Below are 13605 nucleotides of genomic sequence, written 5' to 3'. Positions count from 1 at the left end.
ACTTTTCATTCTATTTACTTTTATCTATTTTTCATTTGATTAATATCTGTTAATTTTAATCAATTCAAATAGGCCTACAATATTCCCTTTAATTTTGGTAAGCCTATTATGAGTGTTACCTTTTCCCATACATTCGGAGAGAGAGAGAGAGAGAGAGAGAGAGAGAGAGAGAGAGAGAGAGAGAGAGAGAGAGAGAGAGAGAGAGAGAGAGAGAGATATTCACATTCCATTATTTTAAATTCCCTTTTTTCAGGTTTCTTTAAACATTTAAGGGCATAAAATCCTCTCGAGAGTGTTTCCCCTGATCCAATTTTCTCCACCGTTGATGAGCAGCGAAGTTATATAACTTTGTTTTAACCAAAGAACAAAAACCCGGTCTAAGAAGATCACGTGCTACACAACCGAGGGATGGTTGGTGGTGGCGGTACTTATACCGGCCGGCTTGACCCAAAGTCCTTTTCTGCAATGTTCCTTCGATGATATAATAGGATTTAAGTATTCGCAAGTCTATTAGTCAATTTGGTTCTAAAATATTAAAGAGAAAATGGATATTCTATACGTTAAATCTGACGAACGCTAAGGACGGGAAATGCTAAAGCAGAAAATAGAAGGGGATTAGGGGATGCAAAACGTATCCTTCAAACAAAGCATTCTCTTGTTCGGATGTCATCTCGTTTACATGAATGGCAGAGGAGGCATCACGTGTTGCGTATCGATTTATAGTTGAACTTAGTTTATTAATGTAATTTTTTTTATCAAATTAATATCCTTTTAATTGTGTATTTGAAATTTTGTACCATAGATTTAACCTTTGTTTCATCAGGCGATAGTTAAAGCAGGCAGAAAAATCAAGATTATTTTATGTTGAGAGAAGAAAGCGCGTATCAGAGTTTCAGCATATTTCGAATGGCATTAGCTTAACAGCGTCCATTAACAATTGTGATTGATTTTTTTATTTTTACTTTAATAAAATCACATTTTAATTTATGCTAACCCGCGAACGACTGAATGTGCTTGAAGAGTCCAGAGTGTGTTAATAGTATGACAGATTCGTAGTATAGTTTAATACATTGTTTATAAATTATATTTAATGTAAGCCATATAGAATATAGATTAATATGCATGTATTTATTGCTCTCATAGTATGTTTCATGTGTGTAAGCTTCCCTGTTATTCAGAAATCATTAGTGAAAACTTTATACATATGGCACATGCGCAGTTTTCAGCCCACATGATTGGTGGAGAGCATTTTAGGATGTGACGTCATGATTCAACGGCGTCACCCCAGGGGTGCCATTCGTACGATAATTATCGTAACATGTACGATTATTTTAGGTCCAGTACGATGTACGATACATACCTAAGGTATAAACAATGTAGGTGTGTGTGGGTTTAATTAAACAATTATACTAAAATCTTTTGAAATAAGTCGATCATGTAACTCCCTAATTATTATTTTGAAACTGTGTACGATAATTTTGGTTGAAAAACGACAATATTAAGGCTCATGTACGATAATCCAGTCGAAATAATCTGGCAACCCTGGCGTCACCCCAGCCCAACCACTCGCGGCCATTTCCACAGTGCGAGTCGTTGGCAAGGGTGCAAGACGTGTGGTGTTCCACCTAAGATTGTTTTTTTACTAAGTGTTTCATTGGAAGCGTATTATATTAGAAGTCTTTCGTAACCGTAAGTATGGTTTTATTATTAATTTTATCGTTTTATTATTAATTTTATCGTAACGATCAAATGTTATTTAACGTAAAATTTCATTTTAGACCACTGAATCCATTGTTGGCGGCAAAACAACCCCCTTTGCTTGAGTCCTTTTTTAGAGCAATATTACTCTTTTATTTTATCGTCGTATATAATAGAACACTTTTTGTGTTAGTAATTGTTAAATGTGTTGAATATCTAACACATATGATGAAGGATGCTCGCATTACATCGAGATGAAAGAAGGGGTTTGGTGCCGGTCTTAGATATGGAGGCGGGTATATTCACCTCGGCATCTGCAGGGAAATAGGCGCGGCACACGGGTGTATCTCTTAATCAAAGGAGATAAACTTTCGAACTTGGATCTTTATGAAATACATTGTAACCCTTACGATTTTATAACCGCTAAATTGTGGCTGATGGTTGCGATTTTATTACCGCTGGTCTGTGGCTGATGGTTGTTCGAAGGCAGTGAATGCTTGGTTGTTAATTGTTCATTTTTATTATATTAATAATTTCACCTTTGTTTTATTTTGCGAATTTTGAATATTGAAACGGTCAATACTGCGTCACGAGATTTCCCTAAGTTTCAAATAAAAATGGCGCTGACTTTATGTGCAAGTATTGCGAAGATGCCTTCGGACAAGGTCAACCGGAAATTCGGTAACTCTAGAAAACTACGTCTGTACCAATGGTTAAATACACAACCAAATCTTGGTGTGATGTGTTATCTTTAATTTTCATTAAGTTATTTACAAACTTGAATAAGGTAAACTTGCCCCTTAGTCACTGGGAATAGTGTAGGCGTAACGTCCCAATGGTAATTTCTCGACTTCACGTGTTGACACCGAGAGAGACGCGTCGAGTGACGAACAAATCCTTCGACTTTATAGACCATGTTTGGACAATACCTTGACTCACGTCCGTAGGCTGTTTTGTCCTAGCCTCGCCAATGTAACGTTTCTAAATAAACTAACCTTTGGAACATACAAGATTATCATTGTTGGCTTTAGGACGTCAAGGAAATAGTGCAGTACAATAGGTCATAAAGCAGTTGGTAACTGGTAGCTTTTTCTCATCTGTATCGCAATATTATCAGTTTACTGCATCAAAATTATTGGGTATTTATTAGTTTTAGTATGCTATTTTTGGATCAGTTACGGGATGACTCATTTCCTCCATTAGTCACTGCTTATTTGTGATTAGGCAATTCATCAACAATAGCAATGCCTATATGGTAGAGGAAAAGATTGCAATATACCTTACAAGTCTGCAATTCTCAGATATCTTGATCGTTTGAGAAGAAACTAATGTAGTTTTAACCATTAAAGATTATTAATATATATATATTTATATATTAGGCTGGGAGGAACGTAGAGAGTAGAGGTCCCCTTTTTTGTTTTGTTGATGTCGGCTACCCCCAAAATTTGGGGAAGTGCCTTGTTATATGTTTGTATGTAATATTAAGTGTACCTTTTGACCCTTGAAGTCCTATTATTTTTAAAGTTATTGCCCTTTACCCAAAAATGCATTATTCTTAGTTGGGTAATGTTGCTATCTTTATGATTATACGAAGCAATGCTATTGGTCTTCTGTTTTGACCTTGTTTTCTTTTGTCCACATTCTTGCTTCCATTTGTGTGTTCTTTTTTTGTCATGTTTACTCCATCTTTTTCTAGTCCTTGCAATCTTCCCCCACCCATATTCATTTATGCCATACATCATTTGTTCCCCTGACACCCCACCCCTCCCCATCCCTGGCATGGCCTTAAGTTTCTTTGAGTCCACCACCTCTACTCATTACAGGAGGGTATTGCCTTCACATCCATCATGTCATATACCTTGACTCGCCCTACTTTCCAGTTGTGGTATTTCAGCCGTCCATCCCACCGCCCCTAACTCTCTTCTAACAGTCCCCCTGTGCCTTTAAGTGACCAAGTGTCTGCCCCGAATAAAGTATTGGTCTTGTAGGTCTCACATCTTTCTTTTCCAATTAAATGTTCCTGGTTTTGCTGTGAGTATTCTTGGTGTAATTGAGGTATAAGTCGTTAACGCTGTACAGTATGTTGAACGTACCAATTGTAAGCTCTCTTGGCCTGTGGCATTAAAGAATTTCCCTCTAATCTAGTTTTGAAATTGATGCAAATTATGCTAGGTGCCAGCCTGTCTCTTCATTGGTTTGTGGTTTTTTAAGATTTAGTGTTGCATAATAGGATCAATGTTTTGCTCAACCAACCAATCTTCACTGATGAGCCAGTGTTCTAGCTTGAAAGAAGATGGTTGTTTGTTGCCCTTAGTAATATTAATCGATTGCATTTAGAATATGCTTTGGGGCCCTAACAAGTAAATAGTAGGCCATTCATTCCCATCTGCCACTGGTGGACAACAGCAAAGGAACTATGAAACTTTCAAAGTTGGTTTAGAATCCAGTTTGAGGAAGGGTTTTGGGCAGGGGAGATTGTAAGCTTTAGGTGAATACAATTTGTTTTTACTTCACTACTTTGGTTTGATAAAATGGTACAGGTAATAACCATGGCCTTGGATTTGTAAAGACAGTCTACGTCGTTCGGCTGTTATATTGTTCCGTTCATCAGCCACTCCCTGATTAGTCAATCGCTGAGATCATAGTCCTTAGGTAATTGATCAACGTAGAACGTTGCTGTACAAGCATGAGTCAAGGTTTTCAAAGGGACGCATTACCTCTCCAGTCAACTTGTTCTTGTAGAGAAGGGGCCTGGAGATTGGTTCAGTCATCTCTTGTCCTTGAAGGAATTTGTCCTGACTTTAGTATGAAGATCACAGTTGGTTATACAGTGTCATCTGTCTGACCAAGGATGAGCTTTTGTAGTTTGTGAGGATGGATTGGGTGTGAAATTTCAAATGTTGACTGAAAATCCACAATTTAAAAAGGAAACTTAACACATAACCATAGGTTCCCTTCTAACCTAACCCAGGAGCCGTATTCTTACTGCTCGCCTACCGGGTTTGGCTACAGGCCCCTTAGACTGCTATATTCTTAGCTAATCCTAAGAGACACTAGCCTGTTACAGTCAACACATACAAATTTTGCAAATCAAAACTAGCTTCAAATATCGTACTTCAGACCAAAATAGACTGATACCAGATCCAGTTGCAATGCTTAGTCTCTCAACATCACTTTGGTGTTCAGGAGTGTTCACTGGTTACAGCCTTGGCCCATACCAACAGTATTCATCTCTTTCATTACCTACACTAGTTGATCATAGCTATAAATCCACCAGAGGCAATGCTTATTGTGCCTCCTGACGTAGGGTACGTTTAATCCCAATAGCTGCCTTCACAGTCTGTCACTGAAGTGGCAAATGAAAGCCTCCAGAGTTGCCTGTTCTGATAATCAGGGAGGAGGCTTGAATTGGTTAATCCTAGATTTAGGCCTTCTCAAACCAGCCAATTTAATTTTTTTCTCTGCCCAAGGACATTGCTTTTCACTGATGCATTAAGAGGAGGGGACCAGCTTAACCTGTTACAGCACATGCCTCCCGGGCTGTGGTCCGACTTTGATCAGCAATGTCATTTGAATAACCCTTCAACTTTTAAAACATCTTTCAGACCACAAGGGTTTATGAGCGAAAACTTCAGTGGTGCCATATGTAAACTAACAACAGTGTACTTTTTTAATGGTTACTGCATATAAAGGAGTGACTGGCCTTTTCTTCATCCTCCCTTCTCTAATGGCATAGCATCCGAAAACTGCAATCTTGCAGTCAATCTACATTTCTTTCAACACAAATACAAACCCATGTTCATTACAAGGAGTAACCCTGTCTAGCAGGGTGTTCACAACTCTACAGCTATGAAAACTAGTGAGGTCACTCAATACTTTTAAGTAACTATAATATCCCTAACCTCCCTGCAATAGGGAGTTGGTTGCTCAGTTTTTCAACTCTTTGGCATATTGATGAGCAAATGGTTGACTTGATTGTCAGGACTATAGAATTTTTATTTGTTAACCCAGGGGCAAAGTTCTTCAGCCGGTTAGAATGGACTTAAACGCGTCTTAGAGCGAGTTCCAAGTGAAGGGTTGTATTTATGCTGGAACAAATCATAAATTTACTTATTAGCGTTTTACCTAACTACAATCTTGAATTTTTTGCGCATACTTATCCTGCCATCACCTTCCCGTTAAAAACTAAGGTGTGATTTTTGTATTGAGTGTATAAAACTACCATCAATTATATATACGGTCAGTCTAAGAAGTATTAATATACGGTAATGTAATCATATTCAATCTAGCTGCTAAGTTCTTGCACTGTCCAATCTGAAAAAAAAAAAAAAGAATTATTTGGTTTTTCCATGGTTGCACCTTGGTGGCGGGCCAGTGTATCCCTAAGGCCATTTCAAATACTGAGAATAATCACAATTTTGGCCATTTAATCATGTTTCCCCTCTTGAGTCGAGACGTCTTTATAAGAGACTGGTCTGAGGCAAATTTTTGCCGGTAAAGTCCCTTTGTCTATGAAGTGGCTATACGATAGGTCCTCTTTTTAAGCAGTCTTAGAGCGTGATTACAGTACTGGCTTTTCATTCTTCAATTAACCACTGGGGTGGTAGTAAACAGTTTTGTCTTGGATGACCGGTTTGCTTCTTGTTTGTGGTTGCAATTGCCCTAGGGGAACCCTCTTGTAATGTAATATTCCATAATGACCAATGAGACTTGAGAGGTCAGTTTATTGAGGTCATAGTCATTCATTGGCTCTCTGTAGAAGGAATTTGATTTACCAGGTTTTAGAGAGTGGCAGCAGCAAATTCATAAGGAACCCTGTTGTCTTGGAATGCAATAATTACTTCTAACCAATGATATTTGAGAGGTCAGTTATTAAGGCCAGTACTCCGTTGGCTTTCTGTAGAAGGAAATTGTACTTTTTCGTTAGGACACTTGAGTTTTGTCTTGGAGTTAGTAGAATGGATTTTGAGTTAATATATGGCAGTGTTGTTTCATACAAAATTTAAAAAGGGGATCAGTTGATTTTAGTTGTACAGGTAGCAGGTATTGCGAAACTTTTAAAAAGGTTATCTGTTCAATTTAGTTGTGTAGATACTGGCTGTCACGATACTTAACCCATAAATTTTCGGTGATATTGGGAATTTTCCCGTTATACCCTACATCATTAGAAGTATCCGTTAGAACTGTAGTGATGAGGATGAAACTAAAGTGAAGTTTTGAGTTAGTGCAATTGTATACTGTACCACTTATTTTGAAAAGTGGTTAGGGATTCCATATTACCTGGTAATTAAGGTCAGCTGATGAATATTTTCTGAATATAATGTATCTAAATTGGAAGTAGGAATATGAAATGGTAAAGTTACTTTGGTATGTTTTAATAAAAGAAATATCTTTCAGGTGATAACAATGCCCCCTAAAACCAAAATTTTTGTAGGCAAGTTGCCTCCTACATGTAAGGACTTCGAACTCCGAAAGCTATTTGAAAGGTAAGTCCTTTGAATTTATACATAATTTTGAGATGAAATTCTTAGTACATTTCATCTTGCACTGCTGGTACTGTACAGCACGTCTTCTTGAATATATTATAAATACATCGCAGGCTATTCAAGAGGATTGAATATTTATTTCTCAAGTTAATGCAGTAAAATTGACTTACAAACTTGATAGGCTTGCTTATCGTTTTAGTGTAATTCCATGGTTAATACATTGCAATTTCGTAACTTAGGAGGATGAGATAAATGATTTATTGCATGCAAATTATTCTTTGTTTATTGACATGGTTTTTTTTTTTCTTACAGGTATGGTGAGGTAACAGAATGCTCAATTCTTGGTAATTATGCGTTTGTTCACATGAAAACAGAGGATCAGGCAGGTGCAGCGATCAGAAATCTAAATAACTGGGATTTGAATGGGTTCAAAATCAGTGTTGAGGTAAGGAAATTTATCATTGATAATAGATGTGCACATTAAATTTGGTGTAGCAAAATTTTAATGCAACCTTTATTTCAAGTATTTTTTACTTCTGGGTGCGGTAACTTTTGAAATATTTCGGTAATTGCTGTTCTGTTAATGCAATAGTCCAACAGTTAATCTATTATCAACTTGTATAATGCTCTTATAATCCAGTTTAATTTTAGTTGTCAAGGATTTTATGGCTTATACAGTATTCTGTTTATGAGCTTTTTAATATTTTTCTGGACTCATGAATATGGTTTTTAACGGTGTAAATGGAGTAGATGTTAATGTTACCCCCTTTATTTACAGCAATCTACCGGGGAAAAGAGAGCTGGTGGAGGAATGGGTGGGGGTCGAGGCGGAATGGGTGGTTTCAGGGGGCGTGGTGGCCCTATGAGAGGACGTGGCATGCCCCGTCCTGGTCCATACGACAGACGACCCCCTATGGGCGACAGATTTGGTCCTCCACCCCCTGGTCCACCTCCAGCACCTCCAATGAGAAATGGTTATTATGATGATTACGAAAGGAGAGACAGACGGCCATTGCCACCCCCAGGAAGTGGCCTTGACAGACGCCCACCTCCTCCCCCAATGCCAAGAGAGCCAGCTTACAGAGACCCTTATGACAGGTATGATTCGTATGACCGTATGCCCCCACCACCTATGGGCAGACGAACACCACCTCCAATGGACCGAAGACCACCACCAATGGGCTATGACCGAAGAGATGACCCTTACAGTGATATGTATGGACCAAGGGCAGAGTAAGCAAATAATATTTTATTGTTTTTATGAATGTTTCTGTTTTAGTATGGTAGTTTTATATCAAATGGATTTTTAACCCATGTGCTGGTAAAACTCATTTTCTCATATTAAGTAAGATTGTGGTAGTTGCAAGTTTGATGTGGTAATTTGAAATTTGATGATTTAATAACTTGTCTGTTTTAATTTCAACTGTCAAATTGGTGGGTGTGTTATGTTTAAACTTGTTTCCAGGCGTGATATTTATGGTGGTGGAAGGGATATGTTCCCTCCTCGTGGACGCTCTCCACCCAGACGCAGTCCTCCCCGCCGGTGAGTATTGGAAATGAGAAGAGAATGGAGTTCATGAAATAATGAAATACATGTCTATATAATTGTTACAATTGTCCGATTCTTAAACTGTAAGCTAGTCTCGTTACAGTTTCAGTACTTTAATTCCCGATAACCGATGGATTATTAAAGTCCAATAGATTCTTGCGAGGGAAAAGTCATCGTTTGGTATAACCATCTATTGTCGAATGAACTTGTTGCGAAATTCATAACCTATATTTTTATCCATGACAGCTTATTGCAAGCAGAAAATGATGTGAATGTTTTCATGTTCTCTTGTAGCTACCCCGGTCCTCCCCGTGACATGCCCCCCAGACGCTTTTAGATGCCAAGTAGAGGCTGACTGCAACGTGTGCATGCACCCGCCGATAATCAGATCTTGGTGGCAGAGATGCATAGTTCCATCACGGAAGTTCTTGGAATCATGTTAGCGTCTGAACAATACTGATGATTGGATTCATATATATATAGCGTATCTGAACAAAGAAAAAAAAAACCTTAAGTCATGATGTTTCAAGGTTTCAAAGCCTGAAGATATCGTTAATGTTACCCAAATGTGTAATGCGTACCAATAAATCTTATTTTTAAGGAAACCTAAAAAGAATTTTTCAGTAATAACCTTGCGAGTAGTTCTAGCCTAATCATACAGTTTTAAAATAAACTGCCATCACATGCACCCGATCGATCACCAAGACCTCTGATAAAATAACTGAAAAATTAATGGAGTGCAGAGCAGCGACAGGTACCCAGGTAAGACCCAGTATTCACGTGAGGCGACCTTCTAGTTGTCACTTGCTTCAGTATCCTTGCCTGATATCAGTCTTGTAGTTCACTGTAGGACCTAGACAATGTCCTGGGCCAGATGCTGTTCGACCTATCAACAACCCCCACTGTTCACAAGCATCGTAAGCGACAGACTTGTGACGATGATGTGACCGTGCGCTAGAGGCTCGAGGCAGCGTCGGCCGGCAACGTCTCTTGCAGGTGGAACGTATGTGGGATTGCTAGGGGTCGTGACGTAGCCAGTCCTGTGTCTTGAGACTTTCTAGTCTTGTGATGATTTGGGCTGTCTTAGTCATGGCATCCTAGCATATCTCTTCGTGGTTGGCCAGGTTAGCTTTTATTACACGGGTCTCAACTTTAAATAGGGAGGCGGTGCCCTAACCAACAACGTCCATGACTCTTGCATGTCCTACCTCACTTAAAATACTACACTCTAGACTTAAGTATAATTTATGATTCAGTTTCAATGACATTTGCTCTTGTGAGTACATCATCATAAGCTTTTTTTATGTACACATAATCCATCGCATCACTGAACTACCCATCTTGACTTCATAATGCCATCACCCGTTTTTTCTGGCAAGATATTTACCGACTGCGTACCTGTCTAAATACCTAAGCAGTGTGAAGTGCCCAGCTTATGACAGTGCGGTGGTAATTTCAACGCCTGTTTATTCTATTGTACTCACTTGAAAAAGATTATTGGATGGTTACTCAAAGCTCGAACCTGTAAGAACTCTTTAACGACTTAAACCTTGAATATTGCTCTCTTAAAACTGATAAGTACGCTTTGGTAGTCTCGTTCTTTCCAGACTTCCGATACCTTTTGTACGAATACCCTTATTATTAAAACTTTGGACGAATAATTAATGATAAACCCTTGCTTCTAAGAAATTTATATTAACTGATGTACGAGGTCAATCGAACGTTTAGTTTTGCGATAGTTAAATCTGCTAGTCCCCTTACAGGTGGTTATGTGTTAGTTCTGTACTAATCTCTTTTCTTCCATTAGGTTCATCTATGATGTGGTTGGTCGATGAAAGTATGGTGGCTTGTGTGTCATGAGAAACTTGTAACTGGATAGTGGCCTTCTTTTGAGCATCTTTAAAAGTACTTGGTCATCTTTGCAATTGCTACTCTTTATTAAAGTAAGTAAAAGATATAATTTTTTTTTGTGCTGAATTTTTGATATACAATAATCAGTTGTGGAATGGGTACCTTTAAAATGACTAAATACCCACGCTCATTATACTGTAGTATGAAGTTTAAATTTGGAATATAATGGTCCTTTATCAGGTTGGAATATTTTTGAAATGCTAGAATTTACTAATGTGTTGATGTTGTGAAATGAACTGTTGGTAAAAGAGATGATGTTTCCTCCTCATGTGAAAATTAGGCTTGGTGCAAATTGAGGTGGGATAGCTTTTCTTGTGAGGGGTATTTTTAGCCCAACCGTTCAACATTTTAAATCTTAGTATTAGATAGCAGTGTATACCATTTTGTTCCCTGTTGTATAATAGGTTGAAGCTGCAGCGGCGACGGGTAAGGGCCCAGTCTTGCGGGAGGTGGCGGATAGTTTTACGGAAAATAAACGTCGTAATAAAAATCTGTTGTCATTGTCCTTTGGCATTATTTTATACAAGTTTAGCAAAGTAGAAATCACTAGGCTTTAATGCAACTTGCTGAAAATTCTATATTTAATTTGTAAATAGTTCAGAATTTGTAGTAAATTTGTGAACTTTGGCTGGATTTTTTTTTAAGCCAGCGTAACTATAGTAAGGAGATATTATCAAAGTTCTTAGATAATTAGTGCCTGCCATACTCTGGGTACCTGATGTCACACTATTAGTGTCTTGTCCATCTATGTAGAGATTAATCTGGAACATACTTGGCAAGGTAAATAAATATACTGGTGGCTGTCCTGATTGACTGACTTTCAAAAACTTAAAATGAAGTATTATTGCTTCAGATTTAAATAGTCAATAAGGGAAAATATTTGCAACATTGAAAAAATAAGATTTCCCTTACTCATAAAATGGTTTGGACGATAAGTTATGAAACTGCAGGCTAAAATAAAGCTATAAGATTATCTTTAGTAGGACCCTTTCTGATAACAATAGCTAGTTGATTACGTAATTGAAAGTCATCATCTGACATGTATGAAAATTTTCTAGTGAATCTGTTATTAGTGCAAAGAATTTTCTAATTTGCTCAGATTTTGAGAACATTGGTGTTAAGAAAGGGTAATTGATTATTATAAGCATCAATGTTTGGCAGATTCCTTGGCCAACTTCCTTAAAATTGCACGTACTTGTGTACTATGGACTGAAAGCTTTGCTGAAGTTACCTTACTGTTAGATTTCTCTTAAGCCATGTAGCTTCTTATGACTTGTTTTAGTCTGATTACAACTGAACTGAAAATCCACTGCATAAAGGACACCTCGCACGTCCCTAACAGGTGACCTAACTGCGCCATGACTCCTCGCTGATGAGAGGAAGGGTGATGGCTGGTACAACACAAACACACTACCAGAATTACACGATGACATGTAGGCCAGCCGGTCAGGGCTGCGGTCCACCCCAAAAGCCAAAGCAAAGTCTTTCAGTAGAAGGCAATCATGTTACCTCATATGAATGGGAAAAGAAGCACACTAATAGACGAAGAGGGTGGTTAAGGTCAAAGTGCTTTTTAAAATAAGACGGTTTGCTCTGGGCATTCCACATATGGTTTAGAACTCTTCAGTTTTATTGACCTCATCTTCTGTTACAGTAGCTGCCCAAAATTTGCCACTGTATACCAGGCTCAGTAAAGGCTATGTACATGTCCTCCAGCTGTATTGAAAGTTATTCTGGTGAGGGGGCAGGGCAACAGCTAAGTCAACTCCCTATTAGTTGGTAGACAGTTGTAAGTGGGTCATGATGGTATCCATTGTACATTGGTTCGTGGGATAACAAGATTCCAGGAAAAGCTCTTCAAAACTCTACCCGAGTGTAACACACTAAAGTTTCTGGCTAGTTACTGCAATTGACCTGGAGTGAAGACGAGTTGTCCCATTAAAGGCAGTATGCAGTCTTGCATTTTATCTAATTGTGTTAGTCATTTAGAAAAAACTTGAGGAAAAGGCAAGATTAAATAAAAAAATTATATTTTCCTCCACTATGACACCAATTGTAAGGAAAGCCATACCATTAAAACTTTATACACCGAATAAGTGACATCTCTTATTCTTTAATTTTTTTAGTTGCAAATAATCATGCTAAGGGGAATCAAAATTGTCAAAACAAAATTCTGGAATTTTTTATTCCTCCAATATCTTTCTCTAAAACTGAACAAAAACAAAAATCTATCGACTTGGCGTTAAGTGTGTTTTTGAGTTATAAGCCCCCAAATATTAGCTATTTATGCTTTTTTTTTCCTTGGAAAAGCACTAGTTTAGCCTTGCTTTTTATTTTAATTTATTCCTACATGAAAGCTCCCTAGACGAGGTATTTAAACTAAGTTTACTAATACAGTTGTCATGAGTTGCCAGCGGCTTCTCATTGTTGCCAGACTTTGTTAGAATGTTCCAGGTTTGTTTCCCTCTCCTTGGTTCTTAAGTCTGGAAAATCTGCCTGGGCTTCTTTTAGATCGTAGTTTGAGGTTGCCTACCCTCTCGGTGCCATCCAACTCTGCTAGACATATGAGATTTATAGTGAATTAAATCACAATAAAACATAAACCATCAAAGAGAGCATGCATGCAAATGTTTCTGCACGCGAAAATATTTTTATCGTTACATTATCCACCATAGCGGACAGTCCCCTTAATGTTAGATGCCCGTGATTTGTTTATTTGAAGTATTACATTGCAAAATACTATGCTAGCATGTTCTTCTGTTGCAGAGGGTTGTCTAATCCATAAGGAAATTTTGCAGGAGGGAATTTTAGTCAAGGTGCAAGACCAAATTTTTTTTTCGGAAATATAACCATTGTCCTATTAAAAAGATCACTTTGCAACAGCTGGGACACTCAAAATTGATCATCCACTTGCTTTTGACATGGCTGCAAAAGCATGTGTACTCTTAATGATTTATGAAA

At 38.0% G+C, this 13605-nt stretch overlaps 1 protein-coding gene across 2 annotated transcripts; it reads left to right on the top strand.

Moving 5' to 3' along the window:
- The first annotated feature begins 1533 nt into the window (after nt 1-1533).
- Nucleotides 1534-11134, top strand: LOC137630449 (RNA-binding protein lark-like). Of its 2 annotated transcripts, XR_011041717.1 has the most exons (7): nt 1534-1689; nt 7096-7184; nt 7497-7629; nt 7963-8417; nt 8650-8727; nt 10541-10676; nt 11049-11134. XR_011041717.1 is itself a non-coding variant. In XM_068361925.1 (6 exons), the coding sequence occupies exons 2-6, from the start codon at nt 7105-7107 to the stop codon at nt 9068-9070; spliced, it is 789 nt and encodes a 262-aa protein (XP_068218026.1). In that variant the 5' UTR covers nt 1534-1689; nt 7096-7104; the 3' UTR covers nt 9071-9349. The 2 variants fall into 2 exon arrangements, 1 of the variants encoding a protein (XP_068218026.1); XM_068361925.1 differs by lacking the exons at nt 10541-10676; nt 11049-11134 and adding an exon at nt 9028-9349.
- Nucleotides 11135-13605: the final 2471 nt, after the last annotated feature.

This window comes from Palaemon carinicauda, chromosome 38, assembly GCF_036898095.1.
Source record: "Palaemon carinicauda isolate YSFRI2023 chromosome 38, ASM3689809v2, whole genome shotgun sequence".
Taxonomy (NCBI): Eukaryota; Metazoa; Arthropoda; class Malacostraca; order Decapoda; family Palaemonidae; genus Palaemon; species Palaemon carinicauda.
This window is presented reverse-complemented; position numbering and strand designations above follow the sequence as displayed.

Bases quoted from the DNA above. Each gene is read 5' to 3' on its own strand.
- LOC137630449 (XM_068361925.1), top strand. From the start codon at position 7,105: ATGCCCCCTAAAACCAAAATTTTTGTAGGCAAGTTGCCTCCTACATGT. The intron at 7,185-7,496 runs GTAAGTCCTTTG...TTTTTCTTACAG, and splicing joins CTCCGAAAGCTATTTGAAAG to GTATGGTGAGGTAACAGAAT. The intron at 8,418-8,649 runs GTAAGCAAATAA...ACTTGTTTCCAG, and splicing joins ATGTATGGACCAAGGGCAGA to GCGTGATATTTATGGTGGTG.